This window comes from Pristis pectinata, chromosome 8 (assembly GCF_009764475.1).
Source record: "Pristis pectinata isolate sPriPec2 chromosome 8, sPriPec2.1.pri, whole genome shotgun sequence".
Taxonomy (NCBI): domain Eukaryota; kingdom Metazoa; phylum Chordata; class Chondrichthyes; order Rhinopristiformes; family Pristidae; genus Pristis; species Pristis pectinata.
This window is the reverse complement of record NC_067412.1, coordinates 34749212-34777145: the sequence shown is the minus strand read 5'-3', so window position 1 is coordinate 34777145 and position 27934 is coordinate 34749212. Positions and strand designations below refer to the sequence as shown.

At 37.7% G+C, this 27934-nt stretch overlaps 2 protein-coding genes across 3 annotated transcripts in view; both read right to left on the bottom strand.

The window, feature by feature from the left end:
* The window catches only part of drg2 (developmentally regulated GTP binding protein 2), a 31848-nt gene extending 28279 nt beyond the window's left edge, over positions 1-3569 (bottom strand). Inside the window, exon 1 of the mRNA XM_052022487.1 lies at positions 3420-3569. Coding sequence (XP_051878447.1) covers positions 3420-3483 — 64 coding nt within the window. The 5' untranslated portion in view covers positions 3484-3569. The remainder of the gene's footprint in view (positions 1-3419) is intronic.
* Positions 3570-7735: 4166 nt separating this feature from the next.
* Positions 7736-27934, bottom strand: part of gid4 (GID complex subunit 4 homolog) — a 40447-nt gene continuing 20248 nt past the window's right edge. Inside the window, exons 3-6 of one of the 2 annotated variants that reach the window (XM_052022488.1) lie at positions 26254-26361; positions 24548-24649; positions 16501-16631; positions 7736-9981 (exon numbers count right to left, since the gene is read on the bottom strand). In XM_052022488.1, coding sequence (XP_051878448.1) covers positions 9918-9981; positions 16501-16631; positions 24548-24649; positions 26254-26361 — 405 coding nt within the window. In that variant the 3' untranslated portion in view covers positions 7736-9917. Of the gene's footprint in view, positions 9982-16500; positions 16632-19122; positions 19259-24547; positions 24650-26253; positions 26362-27934 lie in introns of those variants that run through there. The other variant, XR_007956839.1, reaches the window with a different exon arrangement.

The window sequence follows — 27934 nt, the reverse complement described above, 5'->3', positions numbered from 1 at the left end:
GTTGCAGAGGAGGTTCACCAGGATGCTGCCTGGATTGGACAGCATTGGTTGGACAGACCTGGATTGATTTTGGATTGGAACTTCCAAGGCTTAGGGGAGATCTGATAGAAGTTTATAAAATGATGAGGGACGTGGATAGGGTAGATAATCAGAGTCTCTCTCCCAGGGTAGGAATATCAAATACTAGAGGGCATAGCTTTAAGGTGAGTGGGGGATAGTTTAAGGGAGATGTGTGGGGCAAGTTTTTTTTACAGAAAGTGGTAGGTGCCTGAAATGCACTGCCAGAAGTGGTGGTGGAAGCAGACATGATAGTGGTGTTCAAGAGGCACTTAGACAGACACACGAACATCAAAGGAATGGAGGGATATAGATCATGTGCTGGCAGATGGGATTAGTTTCATTTGGCATCATGGTCAGCACAGACATTGTGGGCCAAAAGATCTGTTCCATTGTTGTACTGTTCTGTGTTCTTTTCTATGACCATAAAATCCAGGCTAATGCATCATGTGCAATGGAGAACAAATCACTTAAGGGCAACATGCTTCATGTATTAGCTCTGCCTCTAAAATTGTTCCAACTACTAGTGGTGAACCTGTAAATACCATCCATCACCCCAACATTAGACAGCTGAATAAGCTCCCTCCAGATCCAGCATAAGTTTACTATTAAGAAAATCATAGATTATGTCATCACCTCGAGGTAGAAATCGATGACTAGGCATGATAATGCTGCTGGATACACAGTAATATATGGTTTAATATAAACAGATACAAAGGATGTTTATGTATGGTGTATATATTTATACACCACATCATTGACTTATTATGTGAGAACCTGCAAGATCCACCAAAGGCTCCACTTCAAATTTGTTCTGGAGGCACCAAAAGTGCAGGAACGAATACCTGAACCTGCAAGGTCAGTCCGCAGTGTGGGCTGAGTGTGTGGCCAGAGCACTTGTATGTTTCGTCTTGTTTTGTTCTGTAAAATGTTGAAAATATTAATTTAAAATTGTGCTTTTAACTTTATAATTTACTGCAATTGGAAGCTCAATCAGCTTGATGACATTTTGGCTTCTGAGTGCTGGGAGTACCTTTGAATTGATACCTACAACCAACTGATGTCAGAAAATGGCATGGAGTTACTGAGTGAACCCCCAATCACAGTAAATTATAAAGTTAAAAGCTCAATTTTAAATTGATATTTTCAACATTTCACAGAGCACATAATAGACTGGAACATCAATATGAAATTTAGAAGCTGAAAAACCATCAACAAATTCTTTAAAAAGATATAAACTACTTAAAAATTCCTCCAGGGTGGTAAAAGTTTAGTTGACAGTCCTTCCCATGGCAACTTGCTGCTGCTGTCCATCAACCTCCTTGTATTAACACAAAGGCACTCTAACACCTTACCAACAAGTGAAAATCAAAAAAAAATCTGCAGATACTGGAGATCTAAAACAAAAACAGAAAACCCAGGAAAAACCCAGCAGGTTCAACCTGAAACGTTAACTGTTTTTCTTCCCACAGATGCGGCCTGACCTGCAGAGTATTTCCAGCATCTTTCATTTTACTATCATGCCAGCAGGCTTTGCTTTTATTCCCCATCTAATTACTGTTATTCCTACAATACTCTCTGAGTTTCCAGCATGCATCATTCGGGAAATTTAGAAAATCACTGCCTGTATTCAAGGGTGCAGGAGCTGGTATTGTAGGCAACTGAAATGGGTTGTGCTTTATCTTTTATAATCCACTGGTGATGGGCTTGATTACTGAACACAATCCAATAGGGTACATGGGGTCACTGAATACAATCTGGAGGTCATGAAAGTCGTTGATCTCAATATGAGGAGTGGAACGGGGAAACTAATGAGTGACCTACAAGGTGAAAGTTTACTGAACACAATTTACAGGATGCAGTGGGAGAGGAATACAAACTACAAGGTGTGATGTGGGTTAATGAATATCAATGTGGTGCAAGAGGACCGAGGGTGATGATGAACAAATCTATCTGTGGGAGGACTGACTATTGAACATTCTGTCTAGGCTTGTGAGGTATAATGAACACAATCTATAGGATTAAAACAGTGTACAGTTTGTGTGGTGAGGAATTGATGATCAATGTATAGCCTGCAGGGGGAATTTTTCTGTAAAATCTGAAGAGTGTGGAGGGGTCTTGATAAACACAATCCATGGGTGTAGAAGGACAAAATAACCATCTATAGAGAGCATTAATAAACAGTGTATAGGATGATGTAATGGTAATGAACACAAGCTGCAGGGAGGGAGCAAGGGTTAGAGAACAAAATTTGTAGAGCATGAATGGGAGATATTGTTAAAGTACAGTAAATGGCATGCGAGTTTATTTAACAATCTATAGGGTGTGAGGAGTGTTAATAAACAAAATTTATTAAGTACATGCAGATATTCATGAGCACAAACTATATGATGCTTCAATGTACATAATCTAATAGCAAGGAATGGGGTGAGTGCAAGATGATTTAATGAATACAATGTATAAGGTGCAGCTTGGGTTAATGAATACGATCCAAAGGATGCAAAGGTTAGGTAAATGAATAAATCAATACGGGGGGAGGGGTGTAGAGTTATTGAACAACCTGTAGGGAACAGTGGGTAGTTTACTAATTATGTTTTATGAGATACAAATAGAGGATAATGAATATAATATTGAGCACATACGATAAAATGCAGAAGATGATGAAGGAACTCAGTGGGCCACAGGTGGGGCTAATAAGCACATTCCAAGAGGGCAGAGGGTTAATTAGCACATCCAATGTGGGGCAGGGGTATGTGGGCAGATTCTTTTGGGTTCAGAGGATTAATGCACACATTCTTCAAGGTATGAGGTGGTCCATGGACACATTCTACAGGGTACGGGGGGGGGGAGGGATCCATGGACACATTCTACAGGGTACGGTGGGGGGGGGGGATCCATGGACACATTCTACAGGGTACGGGGGGGTGATCCATGGACACATTCTACAGGGTACGGGGTGGGGGATCCATGGACACATTCTACAGAGTACGGGGGGGGGGGGGGGGTGATCCATGGACGCATTCTACAGGGTACGGGGGGGTGATCCATGGACACATTCTACAGGGTACGGGGGGGGGGGGAATCCATGGACACATTCTACAGGGTACGGGGGGGGGGGGGAAACCATGGACACATTCTACAGGGTACGGGGGGGGGGGGGGGGAATCCATGGACACATTCTACAGGGTACGGGGGGGGGGAATCCATGGACACATTCTACAGGGTACGGGGTGGGGGCTCCATGGACACATTCTACAGGGTACGGGGTGGGGGCTCCATGGACACATTCTACAGGGTACGGGGGGCCATGGACACATTGTAATAGGGCGAGGATGAATTTTATTTTATCCCCTGGCGCCAACCTTTGTTTTTCTGGGTCCGTGCGATTTCTTTCTCGATCTCCGAGATTTTCTCCAGGATCCCCATGGCTGCGGCTTTGAGCCCCGGAGCAGATTCACCAAAAGTTCTCGCAAATTCTGGAAACTTCCCACACCGGATCCGGAACCCGGCGCATTTGCATCCGAGAAAAGAATCCCGGCTTCAGTTAAGTTCTGTCTTTCGTTCCCTCCTCTACTGCTGCTGCTGCAGTGTCCAATTACTCTTATCCTTTCATATTACATATTGCTTCATCACATTTCTGGTTACATTATATTTTTCTTTACTTTGAGTTTACCTTACACATTTTCCTGTCCTAGTAGTTGCTAAAGTAATCTATTTTCTCTTTATTTCATTAATGTAGAAATTTTCATGGAAAATGTGATAAACGTTTTTCTTTCAACAGGGAGAAATGCTGCATTTGTGGCTCAAACCACGGCGGATCTCGTGCTTCAAAACACATACAAAAGTTTCCTCAAATATTTTGCATATGGGGCATTTAAAATAATTTACATTAAAAATTCAGGGGACTTCTGACATTTTCCTGTTGTAACTCTGTAAGGAATTGGCTGGGATTCAGTTACAATCTGTACAGTTTTACCAGAGGTGAAACCTCTGCTTTCTCCTCTTAAGTCATCAAATAGCGGGAAAGACGGTCCTGCATTTGGGGCAGCACAGTGGCAAAGCTGCTGTTTCACAGCTTCGGTGACCTGGGTTCGTTACTAAATTCCAGTGCTGTCTAGGTAGAGTTTGTATGTTCTCCCTGTAACCAAGTGGGTTTCTTCCAGGTGCTCTGGCTTCCTCCTACACCCCAAGTATGTGCAGTTAGTAGCTTAATTGGCCATTGTTACTTGCCCCTTGTGCGTAAGTGAGTGGTAGAATCTGGGGGAACTTGATGGTAATGTAGAGAGAATAGGTCAGAGGAATAGGATTGCTCTGTGAGCTGGCATAGACTTGAATGACCCAATTGGCTTCCATCTCTGTTGTAAGATTATATTTGGCCCAGTACTGGAGGTAGAAATATCTCATGAGTATTGGCAGCCTGCAGAAGGGAGGAAGTATTGGTATCGGTTTATTATTGTCACTTGTACCGAGGTACGGTGAAAAGCTTGTCTTACAAACCGATCGTACAGGTCAATTCATTACACAGTGCAGTTACATTGAGTTAGTACAGAGTGCATTGAGGTACTACAGGTAAAAACAATAACAGTACGGAGTAAATTGTCACAGCTACAGAGAAAGTGCAGTGCAATAAGGTGCAAGGTCACAACAAGGTAGATCGTGAGGTCATAGTCCATCTCATTGTATAAGGGAACCGTTCAATGGTCTTATCACAGTGGGGTAGAAACTGTCCTTAAGTCTGGTGGTATGTGCCCTCAGGCACCTGTATCTTCTACCCGATGGAAGAGGAGAGAAGAGAGAATGTCCCGGGTGGGTGGGGTCTTTGATTATGCTGGCTGCTACACCAAAACAACGAGAGGTAAAGACAGAGTCCAAGGAGGGGAGGCTGGTGTCCGTGATGCGCCGGGCTGTGTCCACAACTCTTCCCCCACACCCCCAAAAAAAGAATCTTTTCATTCCTCAATGGCAAGTCATAGAGGTACAAGTACCATTGAAAGATCAAACTGTCTGGTTGAGCTTCAAGTGTTGCTACAACTGCACTTATTAAGTCAACAGGCTGGGTTTGTGGCAGTTTGGAGTTTGGAAGAATCAGGGTAATCTTACTGAAACAAAAATGATTCTGAGGGGGCATTAGAAAGTAGATGTCGAGATGTTTTCACTTATGGGAGAATCTTGAACTAGGGATATGCTTTCAAGATCAGGAACCAATCATTTAAAACCAAGTATGCAGAAATTTCTTCTCGCAGATTTGTGAATCTCTGGAATTCTCTGCCCAGGGAGTTGTAGAGGCCAGATTGTTAGAGGTTTTGACAGATCAGAAGATTGAGGGTGATGGGGATCTGGCACAAAGAAATAGTTGAGGCCTGGGGTAGATCAGCCATGATCATACCAAATAACAGAGCAAGCTTGAGGTGGCCTCCTCCTGCTCTTATTTTTTTGTGTTCCTCTGATGAATTCTGCAATGTTATAATTCAGCAATGTTATAAACCTTATTTCATCTAATACCATCTTTATTTTCTCCTGTCAACTTCGGCTGGATCACTTTTCCTGTTCTTATTGCATTCAAGGGATATATGTGACTTACAAACTATTAATTCTATAAAAAGTATGACAGTAAATTAGCGATGGCTAATTTGTAATGTAGCTTCCCAGTTTATCATAACCAACTCATAACTTGTGCCTTTGTGGTTTGGTTTATTCAGCTTAAAGATTCTGTCTTTAGATTGGACTAAATAATTGCCTTTATGCAAAATTTACATTCACTATTCCCTCAAGGCCTCTTTAACGACTAGGTCAATTAACCTTTCCCCATTGCATAATACCAGTTCTAAAATAATCTGTTCCCTTGAGATAGCGATGTAGAAGCCATCTCTTAAACATTCATAAAGTCATCCTCCACAGTATTACTGAAAATTTGGTTTGCCTAGTCTATATGCAAATTAAAATTCCTCAATGATTGTATTACCCTTGTTGCATGCATCTCTAATTTCCTGATTTATACTATGACCTATATTTCCACTACAGTTTTAGGTCCTATGTACAATTCTTACCAATATTTTCTGCCCGTTGTTCTTTCTTAGCTTCAGCTACACCAATTCCATTTCTTTATTTTCTGAACTGGGCTTCTTTTTCTCTACTGTCTTTATCCCACTCCTTAAGACAAGGGCTACCCCACCTCCTTTTCCATTTTGCCCATCTCTTCAGAATATTTTATTCCCAATCTTGGTCACTTTGCAACCACTTCTTCATAAATCACAACAATCTAATGGCCACTATTTTTATTTGCACCATTCGTTCGCTACCTTGTTATGAATCCCACATGCAATCAGAGGAAGAGCCTCCACTTTTGTCTTTGTACCATTTTCCCTGCCCTATCTACCTTAGCATTTTAAAAATCAGTAAGATCATTGAAGGTTAACAAGGGCTTCAGAACCTTTATATAAATCATTTTTAATAAACCTTTTCTACTCTCAAATCAGCAAATTGACACAAGGTATCATCAACAGTGCTGCAGGAGGCACTTAGTCTCCTATAACCTGCTCACCAATGTCCAGTTTTTCTGCCACAATCACTCGGCTTCAGAACTCATCACAGCCCAGTCCCAAACATAGATCAAGGAACTGAATTCCAGAGGTGAAATGACAGTGACTACCCCCACCCCATGACATCATCAAGCAGCATTGACCCAATGTAGCACAAAGGAGCCTAGTAAAACTGAAGTCAATGGGCATCAAGACACTTAAGTCGTTATTCATATCTTGAACAAGATGGTTGCCATTGTTGAAGGTCGATCTTTCAACCCCACAGTATTGCTGCAGGAGTTCCTCAGAGCAATGGCCCAACGTCTTCAGCCACTTCATCAATGACCTTCCTTTCATCACAAGGTCAGAAGCAGGGATGTTTGCAGAATGTTCAAATCCATTTGCAACACTTCAGCAACTAAAGCAGTCCATGCCTGCATGTAGCAAGACTTCAGCAACATTCAAGCATAGGTCGCAAGTAATATTCAGGCTCAGAAGTATTAGGCAATGACCATCTCCAAAATAAAAAAGCAGTAACTCTTAAGTACAAGACGAAGCTGCTGCTTGTAGGAAACAACCTGTTGCACCATTACGCAGTTAATATTTTAAGCAAAAATAGTAAAGCTCTTTGTCAGGTGATTCCTAATGAATCAGCGACCGCACTGGGTTTATTTAGCAAATTGCAACCAAAATCAGTTTTAATGGGACCCAGGTCATCTCAGTTCAGAGATCTCTCCTTTTCATCAATAATTGATTTGTACCTACCTGGTATTTCACACCAATTAAGATCCAAATTTTCTCCAGGTAAAATTAGTGTACTGCTTTGTATTTGTTTAAAAAGGCCTAATTTACCCACAACTAAAAACAGGTGAGATAGCACAGGTGGAGACTGACAATACTTCAGTTTGATGACCTTTTATCAGAAAGATCATTTTCCTTCAGATGACAAGGTCATCAGAAAAGTTAACTCATTTTTTCTTCCCCCCAATGCTGCCTGACCTGCATTTTTTTGCTTTTATTTCAGGTTTTCAGCAACCAGTCTTCCTTTTCAATTTTCTTAACATTGTTGTGCTATATTCTATTTACATGAATGCAGAGGCAACAACAATAGAATAATGCCCAATTCCATCTCCCAAACAGAAAATACAAACTCCATGAAGTCTTTCACAGGACCTTTATTGGATGCGGCATCCTCATTAATATCACCACAGATCTGCAACTTAAAAGCTCCTGATGTCTCATGAACAGTGTAATGTAATAAAACATTCATTCCCATGCTCTGATTTATACAATAAAATCAACTCACTTTCAAACCAATTAGTCACTCTCTCAAGTATCAACAGGTCAGACGCAATGTACATGGGCTGCTTCACTCTAATCAGCAATCCTTTCTCACACTTAAACAACTCATGTTTTAAATAAAAAAGGACTTTCAGCTTTATTTATTAGAATTCCAAAAATATGCAAAATTCAGAAAAGGAAGTCTTGAACCATGTGAAATTAAAAGTTCCTATTTTCCAAAAACATTGGGATAGTATGAAGCAAAACGCTGCCCTCACTTTTAGATGTAGGGTTCAAAAATTAGAGTCCATTTGAATATCTCAGGAGAGGCTTTTGTTAAATACCTCCTTGATCCAAGCATAATCTTGATCCATAGATAAAATTCCTCTTCCCATTTACTCTCAAAAACAAAGACACACACATTATCATCTCTCTTGGCAAATCAGTAAAGCATTTATCAAGATTCAACAATTTAAAGAATGGACAAAAAGGCTGGTGCAATACATTTAGTAAAAATGATGGCACTATATTTCACTGTATGTCACTGGATTATGATGGATGCAATAATTTTTTTTCTAAGTTTACAAAAGAGTAGCCACCTCAATTGTTATTTTGAATGTTAAAACATCCATTGTTGAAATCACGCGAACTGCTGGCTACAAGACTGCAACCATTCCAATCTTGTTCAATTAAATCCCATTATAGCCAGTAGATTTAGTTTTAACATGCTGTTATATTTAGAATTTCATTGAGGTGCAATGGGGCTTCTGAAAGAGTCAGTCATTGTGAGAATGTTAACGCCTTGCATCTTGTCTTCACTACCTTAAAAAGGATATTTTTGCACCAATTTTATTAATACATCTATATTTTAAAAACATTATATTAAATAGGCTGTCCAATTTGGAAACCCTTGTTCTCTCCCTCATCCACTATTCAAGTGCAACATCCAACAGCAACGAGCTAGTTTGACCCATGGCTAGATTTAAGGTGGATTTGTTCTCTCTTTGCACATACTTAACATGAAAACTCTGGATCCAATACTTTTCACAGGGTTTGCACAAAGGCTTTCCTTGGAGGGGGTCATGATGGGCTGCGACCACAACCTCAAAATGAGCAATATACTGTGCATGGAATTTCCTACTGATGTAATGTAAATTGAGTATTTCTGTAATTCCTTATGGATTTACATGATTAAAGGCACGCAGTATCCTTCTGTGAACAGCTGAGATAGCACCAACAACACACACACACCTGCCGCATTCACAAAAAAAAAACTCAAACTCCACACACAGCATGTGTTAACAGAAAATTACAAAGCTATAGCCTGGCAACTGTTTGATTTATTCCCTATTACTTCTTGATTAGGTCAAAGGCCTTACTAACACACTGCCAGGCATGCCATTTCAGAAATGCTCTATACAACTTGAGTCTTACAAAGGTCAGTTTTTTTTTAATTAATTGAGCATTTTATTTTAAACTTCACCTCTCCCTCCAATACTGTTTTGTGGTATCTAAACAATTGCTCTCTATTAGGATAAGGCCACTTCTGTTCTCCCATAAAAACCCTAGTACAGAACATGTGCAACAGCACCAGCAGCATAGATAAAAAGGACCACTGCCATCTAAAGAATTCAAGCTTGATTAGCAATGTATAAAAATAGCAACAGCAAAAAAAGGGGGAAGAAACAAAAACACAATAGCACACAGCTCTCACACCATTGGCTCATTGCCAGTTCATGTACAAGTTAGAAGTACAAGAAGAACTTTATAAATCAGAGACCAAAATTGAAAATCTGTAAGTGCCATTTAAATTAGCATTAAAAATGAGATTAAAATGGAGTTTTCTTTTGCTTGGTGAACACAAGCTCCAACAGTCATGCACTTGGATTGGATTATTGATGCTCGAGCTCCTCATCATGTTGTGGTCGGTCTGTCAGCAGCAGAGAAACAATAATTGTTCTCATTGTTACAGAACACTTTTCTCTCTCTACCCGCTCAACAGTTCCACTATTTGTCGACTCTCTTCCCCCAACTGTCTGAGGCAGATTGCATTGATGAACGTCACCGGAACTCATAGATCGGAGTGCTGTGTTCAGGGACGTGTGTCAAGTTTAAAGACTGATACCTGTTAAATAAAAGCAATAATTCAATCAAATATTAAGATTCAAACTTATACACATACAATTAAATACACATACAATTAAATAAAAACTATTTTAGTTTTAGTGTGGTGGATTAAGGAGAGGGGAAACTATCAGCTAGGGCCCATGCTTACCATCTTGTAAGCCTGATAAAAGTTGTGTGTCTGAAATTAGAGTGGAACAGTAGTAAACTCAACTGTGACGTTCTCCCACCTAGTTAACTACTCTGATTGTGTGGTCTAGATGCTTGCATCAAGTCCCAGGTGGATGAAGGATCATCAATGTCCATTAGATTTGATGTCTTCACCAAAGAGACAAATTGAGAAAAGGCGAGATAAGGAATAGAATGAGCAGGAATTCTTGTTCTGTTGTATTATTTAATGTTCAGCTTCTCAAACTTTTCAGGTGATTACTTGTACTTCATACAACTTATTTCTCACTTTAATATTTTATTTTCACCAATGAATTTTAAGTGAAATAGTTCACGGCATGTTTAAATATATGGAACTATGCATAATGTCATCATACAATGATGAAATATATATATAGTTTGAGAGGCACTCCACTAAGTCAGAAATTAAGATTTAAAATCAGGACAAAATCTACAAAGATATGAGGAAAAAGTAGGCCAAACTACATTATTAATCAGATTATAAAGGTAGGTCTGCAAATAGCAATAACATACAAAGAAATAATTCATAATTCTCCTTTGGAGAACAAAAACATGCAAAAAATTTTTCCCGTGACAAATAAGAAACACTCTGAAGGAAGTATCAGTATAATGAGGCTGATGTTGCCTGACCAAGTACAAGGAGGATTTTAGAACTCAAAGGATAACTAAGAAACTGATGAAGTGGGAAAAGCAATATGAAAACAAACCAGAAAAGGCTGCAACAAGGGTTCAAAAGAGCTTCTGTATGTAAAAAGATTAGCGATAGCAAACCTGGGTCCCTTTTGATAGGGATAAAATAATGGCAGATATTAAATAAAAACTTAGTACCCATCATCGCCGTAGATTAAAAAAAATACAGAAGTAGTGGGGAACCAAATTTCTAGTGAGAATAAGGAATTTAAAGAAATTCAGAACAAGAAATAAATAGTACTGGAGAAATTAATGGAATTGAAAACAGACATATTCCCAGAAGACCAAAAACAGGGAATTATAAATCTGAAAACTTGACATTAATAGGGAGAATACAAGAATATTAGAGTTATTATTAACAGCAATACAGCAGCAGGATATCTGAGTAAGGGTGAATAGAAAGAAGAAACAGTGTAATTAGAACAAATGAACAGCAAAGGATCACATACAACTTGTTGGTGGTGGGGCTGGGAAGGAAGAATATAAATATGAAATAAGAGGAGCAGTTGCTAAACTGGATTGCTTAAAACAGATTTTAATTTTCTGAAGACTTGGAAAAGCAGAACAGCTTAAGCAATAGAAGAAAGAAATTTCTAGAATGCCTTTAGGACAGTTTCTGGAATGTGTTTTATAATTAATAAGGGATAAGGCTTCACCAGAGATTAAGTGATGAGTAACAAACCAGATTTAGAAAAAAATTCAACAGGGGAATGTGTCACAATTAGGCACCATAATGTGATTTTGGACAAGAGGGAGATGAGGGAATTGAAAATTTGATATGAGAAATAAGCTGACAAACTGACACTAGAAAATTGGACTGAAACATTAAAGGGGAACCTATGGAGAAACTGGGGGATGGACACATTGGAGGCTTTGTTTGACACAAACACAATACATACCTGGAGAGGGTTCAGTAGCATTTTGGTTATATTAATGGGAATCTAGAGGCCTGAACAAATGATCTGGAGGTCCCCTCACAACAACTCTAAGAAATCTGCTTTAGGAAGATTTTTTCTAAGACTTAAACATGGTAGTGACTATTTCCAAGTCATTTTGGAACACGTAAAGGAATCTGGAGCCCACTCTCCTGGGGTGACTGTCATTGACCATTCCCAAGACAATATAGTTTTACTTGCCAAGTATTGATCTGGGAGGCCTGCAAAATAAATTAGCTTTCTACATTCTTGAGATCTCTCTGCTGAAATGACAACCTGCCCCTGCCCCATAATACATACCTTTTTCAATTTATCCCTCACCTCCTCTAATCTGAGTTTCCCCAACCCACAATGAAATACCAGTTCCTATTCCCCTCCTGTTTGTGTCTTCTCACCCCTTGATGCTGCACTAACCCCATTTTCAATCACACTGTCAGTCTCCCCCCTTCAATCCTCTCCTGTCCGCCTGGCCACCCTTATGTACCATTGGTCTCTGCTCCCAAACCCCCCTCTCTACTCTGTTAGCACCTACCATTAGATGGTTGCCTTCAGCTACTTCCCATAACCCCTCCAAACATGAACTGCCCATCTCCCACTGGGCTCCAGCAACCAAATCCAACAACACAGGCCTGTGGAAAGGAGGACTAGATAGCACATTTTCAAATAAACACATTGAGTAATGCCTGTTGGACCCAAGACTGAGGGTACTAGGATTTCTAGGCAATTGTCTCCACTTAAAAAGAAACAGGACAGAAAGTAGAAGCACAATAAAATCAAAAAAGTAATTGGAGTTAATAGAAGTAACAAAAAGATAATAGGGAAAAAAAATCAACTTGACAGACAAATCCCCAGGGCATGATGTTTTTACCCAAGTACATTTAAAAAAATAGGTGGGGAAGTTAATGATATTTCTCAATTGTCTCCAGAAATGGAAATTATAGTGTTGGATTGAGAAGCTGTAAATATCACTACACAATTCATGAAAGGACCAAAGAAGAAATTAGTGAAGTGCACAACAGTTGGTTTAATGCAAATGTTACTGGGATCCAAAATCAGAAGCAGAATTAACAAGTATAAGCTGATCATGGATTTGTGATGGTGTACATCATATCTAACATTTATTTCCTGGAATATGAGTATTTACAAGGCCAGCATTTAATGCTGATACCTAGATACCTCCGGGAAGGTGAAGGTGGGCTACTTTCTTAAATTGCTGTATCCTAGTTGTGAAAGAGCTCCCACATTGCAGTTTGGTAGGGAAATCCAGGATTTTGAGAGAATTTAGAGTGAGAAAAGAAGAGTGCTATATGCAGATGAAGCAAATCTATTTGAGTGTCTTACTTTTCTATACACCACGTTTGTGATGATCTCCATGAACGTGACATATGTGGGCTTCTTAAGAAAAGCATTTAATAAAAGTTGTGGATTAGAAATTAAAAATAAACAAAAAGTTGAAAGTAGTTAAGTGCCAGGGAGTAGAAAGTGGTTAGAAGAAGAGTGAAAGGAATGTTCTCCAACTGGCAAAATATAATAAATGGTGTACAAGGGCTCTCAGCTTATTCATCAATGAATTGTTAGCAGGAATAAAGAGAAATATCCACATTTGCATATAACATCAAGTTAGGAGACAGTAAATTGTGCTGATTGGAACAAAATATTACGAAAGCAGTGTAACATTAAGTGGGAAGAATTGAACAGGAATGGAGTTCGGGGTGGGGAAATTCAAAGCCATCCACTTCAAACCTAAGAAAGACAGATCATAATATTTTATTAATGGAGATGTGTTTCTCGTACACATGTTAGAAAACAAACATTTTTAGTTAACTATCTTTTAATATAGCAAAACACCCCAAGGAACTTCACAGCAAGTCACATGTTGGGGCTGATGTCCAAAAACTTCAGAGGCAGGTTTTAAGGAGCAGCTTTAAAAGAAAGAGGTACAGAATGAAAAACTTACAGAATGATTCCATACCTTAGACTATCAATTGTGGAGTGACTAAGGTAAGAACTGGAAAAATGGAGAAATCAAAGGATTTGAGAGCTGGGAGAGATTATTGGGACAAGGATAAAGTATGACAGATTCTATCTGCTTTAATGAGTTCTGGGCACCTTATTTTTTTTCTTGATACAGGAATCCAAAACTCAATTGTTCACAAGTAAAAGCATGATGCACTTTTCCCATACAAGTGGTTGTAGAACTTTGGGGCTGGGGATCTAAATAAAGATTGAGTAGGCTGCAGGGAAGGTGGTCTAATTAACAGTTAAAACTGCACAATCACCAAGGTGCCCCTGTCAATTAGTACCTAGTATCAATACATGGGCTGAAAATAGAAACAGGACCAACATAAATGTAAGTGGTGCCATTTTCTGCAATGCAATATTGAGAGCTACTGGCTTGCCTACTTGAGCTCCACTGAAACTAGGCAACAGAAGTGACACCCTCAGATCTTGCTAATAATGGGACCAGAGTGAATGCGAAAGAACACATCTAGCGTCACCGTGTCTCTACATCTCTACATTTGTGTGTTTTGTATTTTGCATCACTGATGAAGATGCTGGGCTGGAATGTGCTGTTTGGCTAGTCAGCAGTTTCGTAGCTACAGTACATATGGAAACATGTGAATTCCATGCCTGCCCACTGTTGTCCAGTCAGGAATACACTAGAGGTCAGATAGCCACATGCATCTGATATTGCACCCTCTCTCTGGACTCATCATGGAGTGTGGGACGTTGCACAAGATGAGTCAAGGGACTAGATATACTTTGCATTCAGCCATTGTCAGCACATCTACTCTGGCTCCATTCAGTTAAAAAGGGTCATCACCTTTCAAATATAAACAAATTTTGCTTTTAAGTATTTTCATGTTTTTTTTATGGCATTCAATACATGTCTTTTATTGATTAAGTTTAATGAGTTTATAAAGAAATTTTTTAAATTGTCTTCAGTTTTTTGAAATACTGAAAAAATGTTCTTTCAGAATAAGTCAAAAAACAAAGACTGCAGATAGGTCATTATCTTCAGCTCCGTTTGTGGAGGACTCTGCCTTGCAGAATGCCGGAGGCAGTGATACCAGCAGGACCTCACCACAAAATGTTAGTGCAGCCATTGGGCTACTGTAGGGGGCAACAGTGAGATATTAGCCAATATTTTGGGGCCTATGCAAGAGAAGAGGGCTAAATTAAGTTAAAATGTGTACCTTTAAAAGATGTAAAATAAAATCTTGCCAGGATCACAAGGCTTTCAGACTTGCATATTAAAAAGAGAAATCATATTCTGCACCATCACCTGGCCAGAGCCTGAAACTGCATGTGGTCTAAAATAGTTCCAAAAGTAACCGGCCAAAATAACTGGAAAATCCAGCTAAAAATGTGAGACATCCACAGAGAAGCATAATTGGATTTTTAGCAAAGAGTCAGAAACATGGGTTTTGGAGGTATCCTTACAAAACAGGTTGGCAAACACAGTGCAGTTATTCATCTAGGTTAGTTGGAATAAAGAGAAAGTTCTCTGATTGGAGGAATGCAATAATTGGTGTTAAGTAGTGATTTGTCCCGTGTCTTCAGCTTTTCATTACATATCAAATAATTTAGATGGAATAGAGGATTGATTTTCCCTACTTAAGAAGTGACATCTAGTAGTATAGTAGGATAGGAAAATGAAGGATATAGATTAAATGGAATGGATTAGCCTAAATTAATTGAGTCAGTCTTCCAAAGAACAGTTTTTGTATCAATTATGTCATGTAAACACATCTCCTACAAGGCCAACATTTATTGCCCATCCCCAGTTGCCCATGAGAGAATGGCTGTGAGCTACAGTCTGAACTACTTCAGTACTCCTGGTGATGAAGGTACTCCCACAAATGTTATTGGCGTGGAGTTCCAAGATTTGTACACAACCACATTTAAAAGGGATCATAGTTTCTATCCATCTGATACCCTTGACCTTCTTGGTAGTCAGAAGTGTTGTCAGAATAACCTAGGGAGTAACAGTGCATTTTCTAAATGGCACACTGCATTTACCACCAGTGTGCTCTTGATAGGATGGTGGACTGGGTATCAAATTTTCCTGGATTGTGTCAATCATCTTAGTACAAGCATGGATGGGCTGACTAGCATGATAACCCCCTTCCAAATCATTCGATGATAGATGGAATTCAAAAGTAGCAGTACTCCATTTTGGATTCAAAAAGTTTTTTTTAAAAAATGATACTAATTGTGCGGTAGAGGGACAAACAGACTTAGGAATCTACTTACAAATTCTTTAAGTAGATAGGTACAGAAAGCAATCAAAGAGACTGGAATGCATTTGCAATAAGCATTCTATTGGTTAGTATTATGTTTAATGCACACAAGAATAAGCTAATTGAAATGTTCAAAATGCATAAAAATCATGACAGATCTGTGGAAAGTTATTTCTTTAGGTTAGTAATTCCTACTGAGGGAATACTTTTAAAATTAGAACTAGGACAATCTGCAATGAAATCAAGAAAGCCTTTTTCATAAAAGTTTAATTTTCTCTTCAAAAGATACGGAAAGAATAAGTGAATAAAACTGGGCACAGATCATCCAAAATAGTACAGGCCAAGGATCTGAAAGACTGTTATCATCATCATACAATCAAGCACAACATAAATCAATAATTTCTATAATGAAATGGAAATATTAAAATCATTTAAATTGAAATCTTTCCAAGTTTCTCTCACCATTCTGAACTCCTGTGATAGTAATAGCCCTCTATTGAAGCTGTGGATTTTTGGAAGCAAATGTAATAAAAGCCTGCGAAGGAAGCACCGCTGATGTCTTTGATTGTGTGATCAGGGACTAGAAATTGTTCCTGTTGGTGGAAAAGAAAGAAAAATCTCGGTACAATTAAATTGATTTATAGGAATAACCTTTAAAACACTTTGTAAACTAGACTAATATATTTTTAAATACATGAAACCTATTGGGAAATGTTGTAATAATATTCAACATAAATGAATCAAAAACAATCGCTATAGCAAAAAAGGCTTGTGTTTATAAAAGAGGCATGGTACACTTTGTACACTTAATGCAAAACTGAATAATGAGGAGTCACTTGCATAGAATGATGTAAGTAAAATACCTTGAAAAACAGTATGTTTCTTACATAGGTATGCCGTGAGGAAATGTAACTAGCACAGAATATCCATATACAACGCAACATGGTTTAACAGAGGGGAAACATTACACAAATTTTCCCATTTGAAAAGCCAAGATACAAAAGGAGAAAGAGAAAGCCCGCAAGAAACAAGACTTATTTTGATAAAATGATTACAAATAGTTCAGATATAAAGGGGTCGAGATGCTTGGATACAAGTATAATTATATTCTACATAATGAAAGTAAACTCTGAATAATGAATGGAAGTACTGCAGACCACTTTGCTTGATGGTTTAATCCCCGCATGTATTTCAGCCCACGCCTGCAGGCATGAAGAAATAACCAACTTTCTTAAGGTGTTCACAACTTAACTATCCCTTATAAAGTTTACCCAAGGTGAAAAAGAAGGGGGAAAAAAGTGGAAGATTTGCTAAAAAAAAACACTTAAGGTATGTTGGGATGCAAAAAAAAATGTATATCTTCAGGATATCCCAAAGCACTTTACAAGAAATAGAACACTTTTCAAATTGCATTTTTTTAATATAAATAAAAATTAACAGTTCATGTAGTAGATTCTTAAAAGTTGTCAGCTTTGGTTCTATTTTAACCATTGTGCTGCAAAGCTAGACAGTTGTGAGTTCATGCTTGCTCCAGAAACAACACAAGTGTTTACAGGCTAGTGTAGTAAATTGGAATATTTCATTGTGGGGAATGCTGAGGAACAGATGTCCCTCAACCAGCATCATTACGCTGCTTTTTGTAGGACCTTGCCGTGCACAAATTGGTTTCTACATATACCAATGTTATAACAGCAACTATATTTCAAAAGCAACTCTTCTGTCTGAGAAGGACTTTGAGATGCCCTAAGATTGTGAAAAGTGCTGTATAAATTCTAGCCTATACATCTTGGCTTCTCTTGCAGTTGCATGATTTCAACTAATTTAGTTTTTAGCTTTTATTTGATTGGTACTTATTTTTGTCCTTCTGGAATTTAAATCATCCCCAACCCCACCCCACATTACTGGCAGAGTTGCCTCAATCTTCTGAAACTCTTCCCTCCAATTTCCACAGCTTATTTCACCTTTAAAAGCTTCTATAAATTCTACTAACATGGACAATCCTATCAGTTAATTTTCCTCATGCTCCTGCTCAGGTTTGTGAAGCACTTTAGGACGTTGTCTCTAGGAGCCCACTACTCTCAAGTCAAAGTTGCTTAATCCAAATGCTAAAATTAATCTTAACATTAAATTCACATTTTCTTGTGCTTTTTACACTGTTGAATTCATGTTAATGGAGAATCTGAATCTTAAACATGTACTTACAAATTAATGGGAGTACAGAAATTAATGCACTAACTGCTTTTGAATGTTTTAAGGAAGCCTCACATTTCAGGTCTCTTTCTCTGAAACCACCCTGATAATAACTTGCCACGATACCCAAATTTAGTAGTCTTCACAAAATTTCAATTTCAACTAATTCTGTAAAATATTGCACAGTATTATTATGCAATAAGGTGGTAAGCATTGTAATTTTTAAATAATTTAATTGGAAAATAAAATCTGAAGAATTTGTAATATATAAAATTTTACTAAGATTATCTTGCTCAGCTAATTTATAAGGAATAATCAACTCAGTTGTGAAGGAAGTGAAATTTCAGACAAAAGTCACCTGTATCACAAAGTGGTTGTTTGTTTATTTTGGAACTGGGAAAACATTACACAGGAGATCCAAGCTGTAAGGTGAGCCCTCCTAAAGGGTATGGCTGTTCTGTAGGGAAAGAGATCTAAAATGGGGGATCCCCATAAAGCTGTCTAAAAGACTAGGATAAGGACAAAAATCTAACGGAGTACAGGTTATTCAGCTTATTATGTCAATTCCGTTATAGACTTGCTCCCACTAGCATCTGTTAATAATCTAACTTAAAGTGGTACAAGTTCATTTCCCAAGTTTTCCTAAAACACTAAGTATTTCTCTTACAATCTTTAACCTCAATCCCCTTCTCAAAAGGTATCAAATGAGCTACTTTCAAAAGTTATCCTGAATTTCTTTCTTCAGGAGTTTGTTTCATGTGTCCACTGTCCTGGTATAAAATAAACTTTTATTTGGACAAATGGCAGAAAGCACCATGAATAAAACAGACTTTTTCCTCTGTGTGACTTGTGTTGATAAGGCAATAAGTACAGACTTTTAATTTTTACACTTACTGTGCTGGCAGCCCTTGCGCACGGAAGATACTTTGAGGTCCTGTGTTTCGGGATCGCAATCATGGAGGGAAGCTGCTGTGCATCAGTTGGTAGAGGCAGGCATGGCATCCACGTCGTGGAGCAGATGTAGGCGGGACTAAAAAGAGGTGTTGAGATTTATTTGAGTTGGAGGATTTTTATGGAGCAGTTGCAGAAGGATGAAGTCAAAACATTAATGAGTTCAATATCCTGGAAATCCTTGTCAATTTCAGGCAGTTTGGAGAAAATTTAATCTGTTTATGTTGCGATGAAAAAAGAAAAGCAATGTTCCTCTGCCCCAGCGTTTATTTTCCTTGGTGCAGATGTGGCAGTCATGGGATAGTTGTGTCCCAAAAGAATGGTTTTGGAGGACTCTCCCTCCTTCCCAATTGAGAAATGCCTTGCCTCTGGATGCCAGCTTGTTCCACTCTTTCCACTCCCCTCCTTCTCCTGCCCCATAGTCCAAATACTAATTGTGGCCCAGGTGGAAATGGTGGGATTCATAGAAAATTATTTGGATGCAAATTTATTGATGATCAAACAAAGTCAGTTTGGTCTCATCATAAGACAGCATCAAATTCTGAAAGCAAAAAACCCCAGCACAGTGACTAAAAGCAAACTTTGACCTTCTGACAATAAATGATTCCTTGCCAATATACTTAATATGTTAGAATTATTAAAATGTGGCCAAAAAGTTACTGTGCTGTTAAAATACATTCCAGATTAACTATATACTTCTCATTTATAGCCCTTGTATAAAATGTGTTTTTTTGACTAAGGGCTTGATACATACTGTAAGGTGTCACCTTTTAGATTAATCATACATCCACAAAGAGGCAGTCAAAGACCCATCACCTCTCTTTTGAAGAACAGAGTTCTTTTGGTGCTCGAGTCAAGATCCACCATCACAAAATCATTTGTTTCTCAGTCATTACAAGCACCTTGTTATGTGCAAATTGCCTGCCATATTTAACTACAAAAGGCTGTGAAGTGCTTTGGGATATGCTGTGGACATAAAAGGTGTTATTTAGATGCAAGTCTTTCTTTCCTTGCCAGATTTGTAAATTACACCTTATTTTTGAGGTGCTCCTGAATAAACTCCTGTCTTACAAAAGTCTGATCAGGAAGACAGAAATTTGGTTGCTTTGAGAATCCTCCAGAGTTAGACTTCTCTCAAAGCATGTTTCAAAAACAAGTTTTCATTTCCATTGCAAGGTCATATATACAAGAAGATTTCATTTTCCCTACAACTCTTTGAACATGGGGAGCCCCACAGTTACTTTACAAGATGAAATGTTTGACTGATTGCCAGAAATTATTGGTTTCTTGTTGAGCAGCTGCAACTTGATGGAAAACTAATCAAATAGACATAAACTAATTAATAGTTAAAAGAAAAGATGGTGCCCTTGAAGCTTGGATGAAAAAGAACAGTGATGATTCCCATTTGGAGAATTGAAATCCCCATTGCCAAAATCCTTGGTTTTATTGAATATGTAGGCATCATACCATTATGGGAGAATAGGTTATAATATCTACTAAATAAATAACCAGAAATCAAGAGATCAGCTGAAGTACAATATAAAGCCTATAAATTTCAATATTAAAAATCAACAAATGATAATGTCGATTTTGAAAGTTTTCCATGCAGGAACCAACATTCACTGAATACCTTAAAAGATTTGATGAAGATTTTAAATTCACATTACACTACCAATTTAATACAAAAGTCATTGAAGTAGTATCACCTTGAGGGCAAAGCATTAGAATGATAGGTTTTTCATCACTGTTGAACAGAAATCTAAAGACTGCAACACAAAACAATTGTTTTCAAGATGTGGGAAGCAGCAAGTATCTCAGCATCTCAAATCAAATCTTCAATTAAAAGATTAGAAATGGAGGGCAAGTCCATTTTTGACAAACACAATCAATAAATTCTTGCTTCCTTACAGAAATCTATTTTTGGCTTATGTATTTTGCAGAAAGTCAGACATTTTGATGAGCAATCTAAAAAGTACATGAAACATCATCCTTTCCTGTCAGAAAGGCCTGCAGAAGACTAATTCTTCACTATGTTCAATGGGTATTAACACTTCCCACTTCAAACATCAGAACAAGGAAGGATGACAACCTCCGAAATTCATTTAGATTAGTTAAGTGTCTCCTTGCCAAGGATAAACCTGCAACACTCTTTCCACAGTTAGAGACACCTACAAAATTTTTTTAAACATCTTCATCAGAAGTTTAATAGAACCCTTATCTCAAGCATGCATTGATCTGCTTTAAATGGTGATATCTTAAACTAGATTTCTTCTTCTAATGTATACTTAGCTTCAAAATGAAACATTAAAATAATCATCAATGAGGTCACAACCAATTCAAAAACAATTATTACAGGAACTGTGCAAGTTTGTAGCAGTGTTATTTGTCATTGAGGCTCTATTATCCAAGTAAATATTATCCTCAAAGGGGACTCTGAAGATTACACTGAGATGTGATGGGACAAGGGTCTGCACCTGTGCTTCATCACATAATGCATTTCTAAATTCAGTTATGCCAATAGAGATTATTAACAGGTAAATGCAAGAACTTTGCCACAGAAGAGAAAGAAATTGAAAACTGCTAATTTGGGTAAATACTTTTCTGGTCCCTTTCACATACTTCTATTTTGCTACAGGCCAAAGTGAAAATAAAGAGGAACAGGATCCAACCCAAATTGATCAGTTTGTGCATGAAGACCAAGAAACAAGTCCCTTGAGGTGAAGAGTAGGAGTTATCTTAGAATATGTTGATCTCACAATAGACTATAGAAAAGATTCAAATGGTACATTTATCTAAACCAATTTCTCCAGGGGTTACTTCTAACTTCTGCACAATAAGGATAATTAAATAATTTTCACAGCACACACTGGAACCTAACACTGGAAAACATCAAGCTGAAACGGGAATTTGTTTTGATTTGCATTGGGGAAATCCCGAAAACACAGAACTTACAGAATTAAGTTCTGACACTTAGCTGAAACCACAAAGCACAATATCATACAATCCAGGAATTGCCTTTGAGATGATTTCTGAAGAAAACAGATCTGGGTCAAGAAACATGTGAACCCACATTTCAGTAAAGTTTATTTTGATAATTTCCCCTCACTATTAAATAATCGATGCTACTATTTCCTAGCAGCATAGAGAGGCCAACTATCCATCTCATTTGGCATCCAGAACACAATTACTCAAGGGTGCCCAAACTACTACAACATCAGAACATACCTCTGATAGCAGCAAATCTACTATAAAAGGAAAAACAATAAAAATAGTATTTTTAAGTTCTTCATTTGAAATCTGAGCATTATATTCCAACTGAACAAGGGGAAATAATATTGGTGTCACAAACTCGGTAAAGGCAAAACGTACTAGGTAATAATTTTGTAATCAATTATACTCTGAAAAGTTCAACTTCCAATCTTATAACAATACTGACTTAAATTAACATATATAGTACATAAAGGAATATTACAAGATAATTGACGTTATTCAACAAGATTATTTATTTTTTGGGAGTAATACAATGGAGAAGATTGACTGAAGGAATATAAACATAAGATGCACTGCGCTTCATTAATTTGCTTGTTACCTGCCTGGAGTTACAGCTTTTTAAAAAAAATCAATTTCATGTACTTTAGCAGTAATACATAGACACAGTGGCACAATCTGATCTAATCTTCAAACTAAATGACCCCAGTCTTGGCTGGGATTTCCTTTTGGACCATTGAAGAGTTAAAAATGATTTAAGTACATTGAAACTGAAGGCCAAAGAAAACTAGAATTATAGTATTGATACGAGATAAAAAGGTGGCCATTTGGCCCAATAGAGTCTGTACCATCACCAACCTAAAACAATATGGTTTGTCTCATTCCTCTGCTACAGGCTATGATGAGGCATCTCAGAGCAGCAATACTTGGCCCTGAGCTACATAGATCCCCTTCAAAGTGAAGGAGGCACAGGACAGAATAGTTTGCCCTATTACAACTTCCTGCTTTTCTCCCTAATAAAATTTTCTCATTTACTTCATACACAAACTTGTATAAACACATCAACTGCATATTTTGTGCATCAGGGAATTGGATCAAACAAAGTTCGCTTCAAAATATTTACTCCTCACTGTATACATCTATGCAAGTGCTCTTCAGATTGCTATTTCTTTTCTGGGTTACCCACTCCCTTTTAAAGAAGGCTCTATATTAAAGTCACATTTTTAGGGAAATACCAGCAGATGAAATTCCTCAGTTTCTTGCATTTCGCTAGCATAATTTTGGCAAAGATCTCATTTATTTGTGGAAATTGGGCTTCTACTGAGGTCACAGTAGCAGAGCAGAAGTGAAAATCTATCTCAATTATGTTACTACCAGTGAATTACTTTTGTCCAATTCAAAAGACAGGAGGGGAAAAAAAAAATCTGTTGGCCTTTAAATAAAAGGTGGCCATTTGGCCCAATCAAATCTGTGCCATCACCAACCTAAAACAATATAGTGGTCTCATTCCTCTGCTACAGACAATGATGAGGCATCTCAGAGCAGCAATACTTGGCCCGGAGCTACATAGATCCCCTTCAAAATGTTTGTCCAGAATCACTGAGCATGCTAGTGGTCAATTTCTGGAGTACTGCAGATACTGCAGCTATGATGGTCAATATTTCTGCTACCACAGGATCTCCAGCTGTACTTGGTCATAAACATCAATCCAAACAGTCTGCACTCAACACTCACAATGAAGAAGTTTTGAAAAACATTTTTCCATTTGACAAAATTTTCTCCAATGTCATGTGGAAAGATGTCCAATGAAGATAGCAATTTTACTTATAACCCTTCCTTTGAGAGCAGAGTTACCAAATGTATCAACACAGTTTTAATCCCTAGGAGATGACTCGTCAGGACATCACAAATTGGGAAAATTAATCAGGGTTGCTACACCAGATCACTATCCAAAGAGTCCAGTAGGAAAATGTGTCCTTGTGAACAAGATAGTCCTGAATTCAAGTTTCAAATAGTCCGCTAACACACTCGTACAAGAGCAAGCACTTAGAAGTATTATAATAACATAATTCCCATAAAATTATGCAATGGGGGAGTCAAAGTCAGGAAAGAAAGGAAAACTTAATCACAAGAATTGATAACCTTACATCAGTCTGTTGGACTGTGCATTAGGCTGTGGAACAGTTTTGAATATATCCTTTGGAAACTTATTAGACCTTTTATTTGTCCACAGTAGTAACTAAAGTAATTTAAAAAGTACATTAATACTTTTATTTTGGCTTTAGTCTATTATAAGCCAAAATATAGTGCTAAATTTTGGTCACTGATCTGTTAAGAGTGAAGCAGGCTTCAACACACATAAGTAAATAATCCTTGTTACCTTCCACCTCATGAAGACAAAGTCACTGTTCTTTAACTCTTCATAATCAAATTCATCTGAGTTAAATGTTTTCGCATATTGGTAAAATGCCAAGAATTTCCCCTGAAAAATAAAAGAAAACATTAGCTGGAAAACAGCAAGAAAAAGTTAAATTACTGAAACAGAAATACTCAAATCTTATACCGGTATAGGAGAAAAAGTGTTGAAAGTGTACAATCCTCAAAAGCTATCCTAAAGGTTAGAATTCAGAACGAAATGGCCCCAAAATGGATTCAGTAAGAAAGCAATAGTTGTGTAATCACTTAAGGGGCAATTTTATTGGGTTCCATTCTCTGTTCCACCACATTAAAAAAAACTCTAGTTGCAAATTTGCTTCCTAAAGATCTATTTACTGAACCATGTCCATTCAGTTAATTCCTATACCAGACAGATTCTTTATTCACTTGCAGTCAAAAGTGTTAAATCTGTATTTCAGATTTTAAAAAAATCACATCATTGTCCAATGCAAGTGGAGGTATCTGAGCTTTTCAAGAAACAGTCTTATCTATGCTGTGACTACATAGATTAACTGTTTCACAAAATGCAGAGAAATTTCATGAACAATCTAACCAAGGCTAGACAGCATTGGCTTATTATTCTGAGCACCTCTCTGGCTGACAACATGTGCTTTTTCCATGTAGTGCTTAAATAAACTCAAGATGCTGGTAAAAGTAGCAAGTCCAAAAGATCACCAATTTTCTCCAGATTTCTGACACAGCTAAACACCAATTCTGTTACTGTCAAACTTTGTTTGTGATTGAAAAGTGCTGGACCAGCTCAGCAGCTTCTAACATTCCACATCAGCACCAATGAAATTTGTCCTCTGAAATTTTTTAATTATCAAGTACTCAAATTTAGTACTCATTGACAGTCATATTTACATGGAATGTCTCATAAGCAAATTGTAAAAGTAATATGGTTGAGGCATACTGTTGGGGGGAGATCATAAACATTATATTCAGTCCCTTGCTGAAACCACCTGGGACTGATGGCTTCAATGCATCAACACCTGTCACTTCAATGGACAGAAGGCTCACACAAAACAAGCCAAAATTCAACCCCTGCCAAAATGAGTGAACTTCGTCAAATGTTAAAATTTTTAACAATCTAAAAACCTATCCCCATGTGCCCATTGGAGGGTTAATGGCAGCCAGACAAGGGACTGATAACTAACTTGATTTCCAGAGGAAAGTTGCCAATTTAAAAATTTTAATGTCTAAGCACCCTCTAATTTTAATGCCTTTGCAGCTTGCTTTTTTTTTACAGTGCTTAGCAGTGTTTATGAAGCCTTGAGAAACCTGACAACTGAAGGAAGAAGACAGCATTTATAGCACTGCTTGTGGACCAGAAGGAACAGAGGTGCTCCCTAGTGGCCTCCGAACTCCCCCACCCCTCAGACTCCCTACTCAAGCAAATGACATCCCAGGATCAGACCTTCCTATTCCCAAGACAACATCCTAAATTCTCACAGTTTGACTGGAAGCTCAGCCCATTAACCAGTCTGAGTTCTGCGTTGGAAACCTGGCTACAAAAGATGCATGTGATGCAGATAAAAATGCACTGGGGAAATAGGAACTTTTTGGGTTCCCTTCTGAAATTGATTAACACCTTTCCCCAGACTTAAATATCCTGCCCATTAACATCCAAAAATGAAGTGCAAAACTTACCCAATGTTTTCGATCTACATCTTCATCTGCATCCCATTTTCTTGTTAAAAATGGATGTTTTTTACTGATTATTTCTCCTTCAAAAAACGTGGTAAGAGTTGGATATTCCTGCAGGAAATAAAGTTGAACAAAGACTGTAAGGCAATGCCTTTTCATTATGATGTCTTTCTACACAATTCTGCCCTCAGTATGATTACACCTCAACAATAACCACTACATGACCGTTAGATTAACAGTATTGATATTATAATCTAACAGAGCAGAGCAACTGGGTGCAGGTACCAACTGTTGGGGAAAAAAATAAAAACTATTTCCTTAGTTCTACTGATGATTATTGTAGAATTATTCATGATCCAAAATATTATGTACAAGATAAACTCAAGTGATTAAACTTTAAAGTCCTTCACTCATTGTAGAGTTTTAAATGCGATTCCCTTGTCATTGAATGGTCAAATTCTTGTTGCCTATACTTTTGAGAAGTTGGTGATGAGCCACCCTCAAAAATCATTGCAGTCCTTCAGATGATGATTTCCCTTCAGTGCTCCCACCTCACAATGTCATTGTGGAATCAAAATCCTGGGACACTCTACTTAACAGTTTTGAGGGAAACTATTGTAGGGACTGCAATGCCATCATCCGCAAGGACAATTTTGTCATTTGTTATGATATCCCACAGACGTGACCCAGACTTGTTGTTACTACAGTGCCATCCTTGCTGATGTTTTGTTTTTAAAAAGTACATCAGCTACTGGAGACTTGGGTTACTAGAATTATCCCAACCCTTACACTTCACCTTTGGCATCTAACTTGGAAGACAATTTCATCTCATAAGGATTTTGACATGCAAGGCAAGAATAGTTATTTTTTAATACTTCCAGTTCAACAGAAGCAGGAAAAGATGGTTTCATTGTGTTCCTATGTGTTCCCAAGATTTCTGTACTGGAACCACTTACATTTCTTAAGCAGAAAGAAATTTCAAGGTGGTTGTTCAATTATGATTCAGACTGCAGCACAAGGAAAAGTGGCTTTGGTCTCAAAGATTTCCAGTTTCAACAAGTCATTTTTGATGGATTTAGTTATCAATACAAGGAATTGTCTTCTTTGTAAATGCCCTGGAACTCATTAAAGTTCAAAGTGTACTTCACAACATGCTATCTTCAAGAGGCAAAATAAAAGGAGAAAATATTGGAAGTTCTCAACAGGTCAAGCAGCATCCATAGGGAAAAAGGATTACTGTTTCAGGTTGATAACTTTTAGTAGAAGAAAGACCGTCAACTTAATGTTAACTCTATTTCTCTCTTCCCAGGTGCCGCCTGACTTGCAGAGTATTTCAAGCATCTATAGTCATGAACCCACTCAAAAATTAGGCAGACATTTTTGAACAAAACATGGTCAAAATACAAAATAAACAAGCCTAAGACAATAAAGAAATGTAAAACAAAGAACTTGATGGATGAATTTAAAACTAGATCAAATTTTCAAGAAAATGATTAATAATACTAAAAGGAAATAGATGAAAAGCGTTAAAATTGAACAGAAACGAAAAACAAAGAAAATAATCAACTTTAAGTGTGCACAATAGAATAGATAAGTGGAGTGGTAGATGGCAGGATCTACCTGCCATCTATCACTCCACTTCTCTAAGAATCTAACAAGACTATTGCACAGTGACTAGAATAAT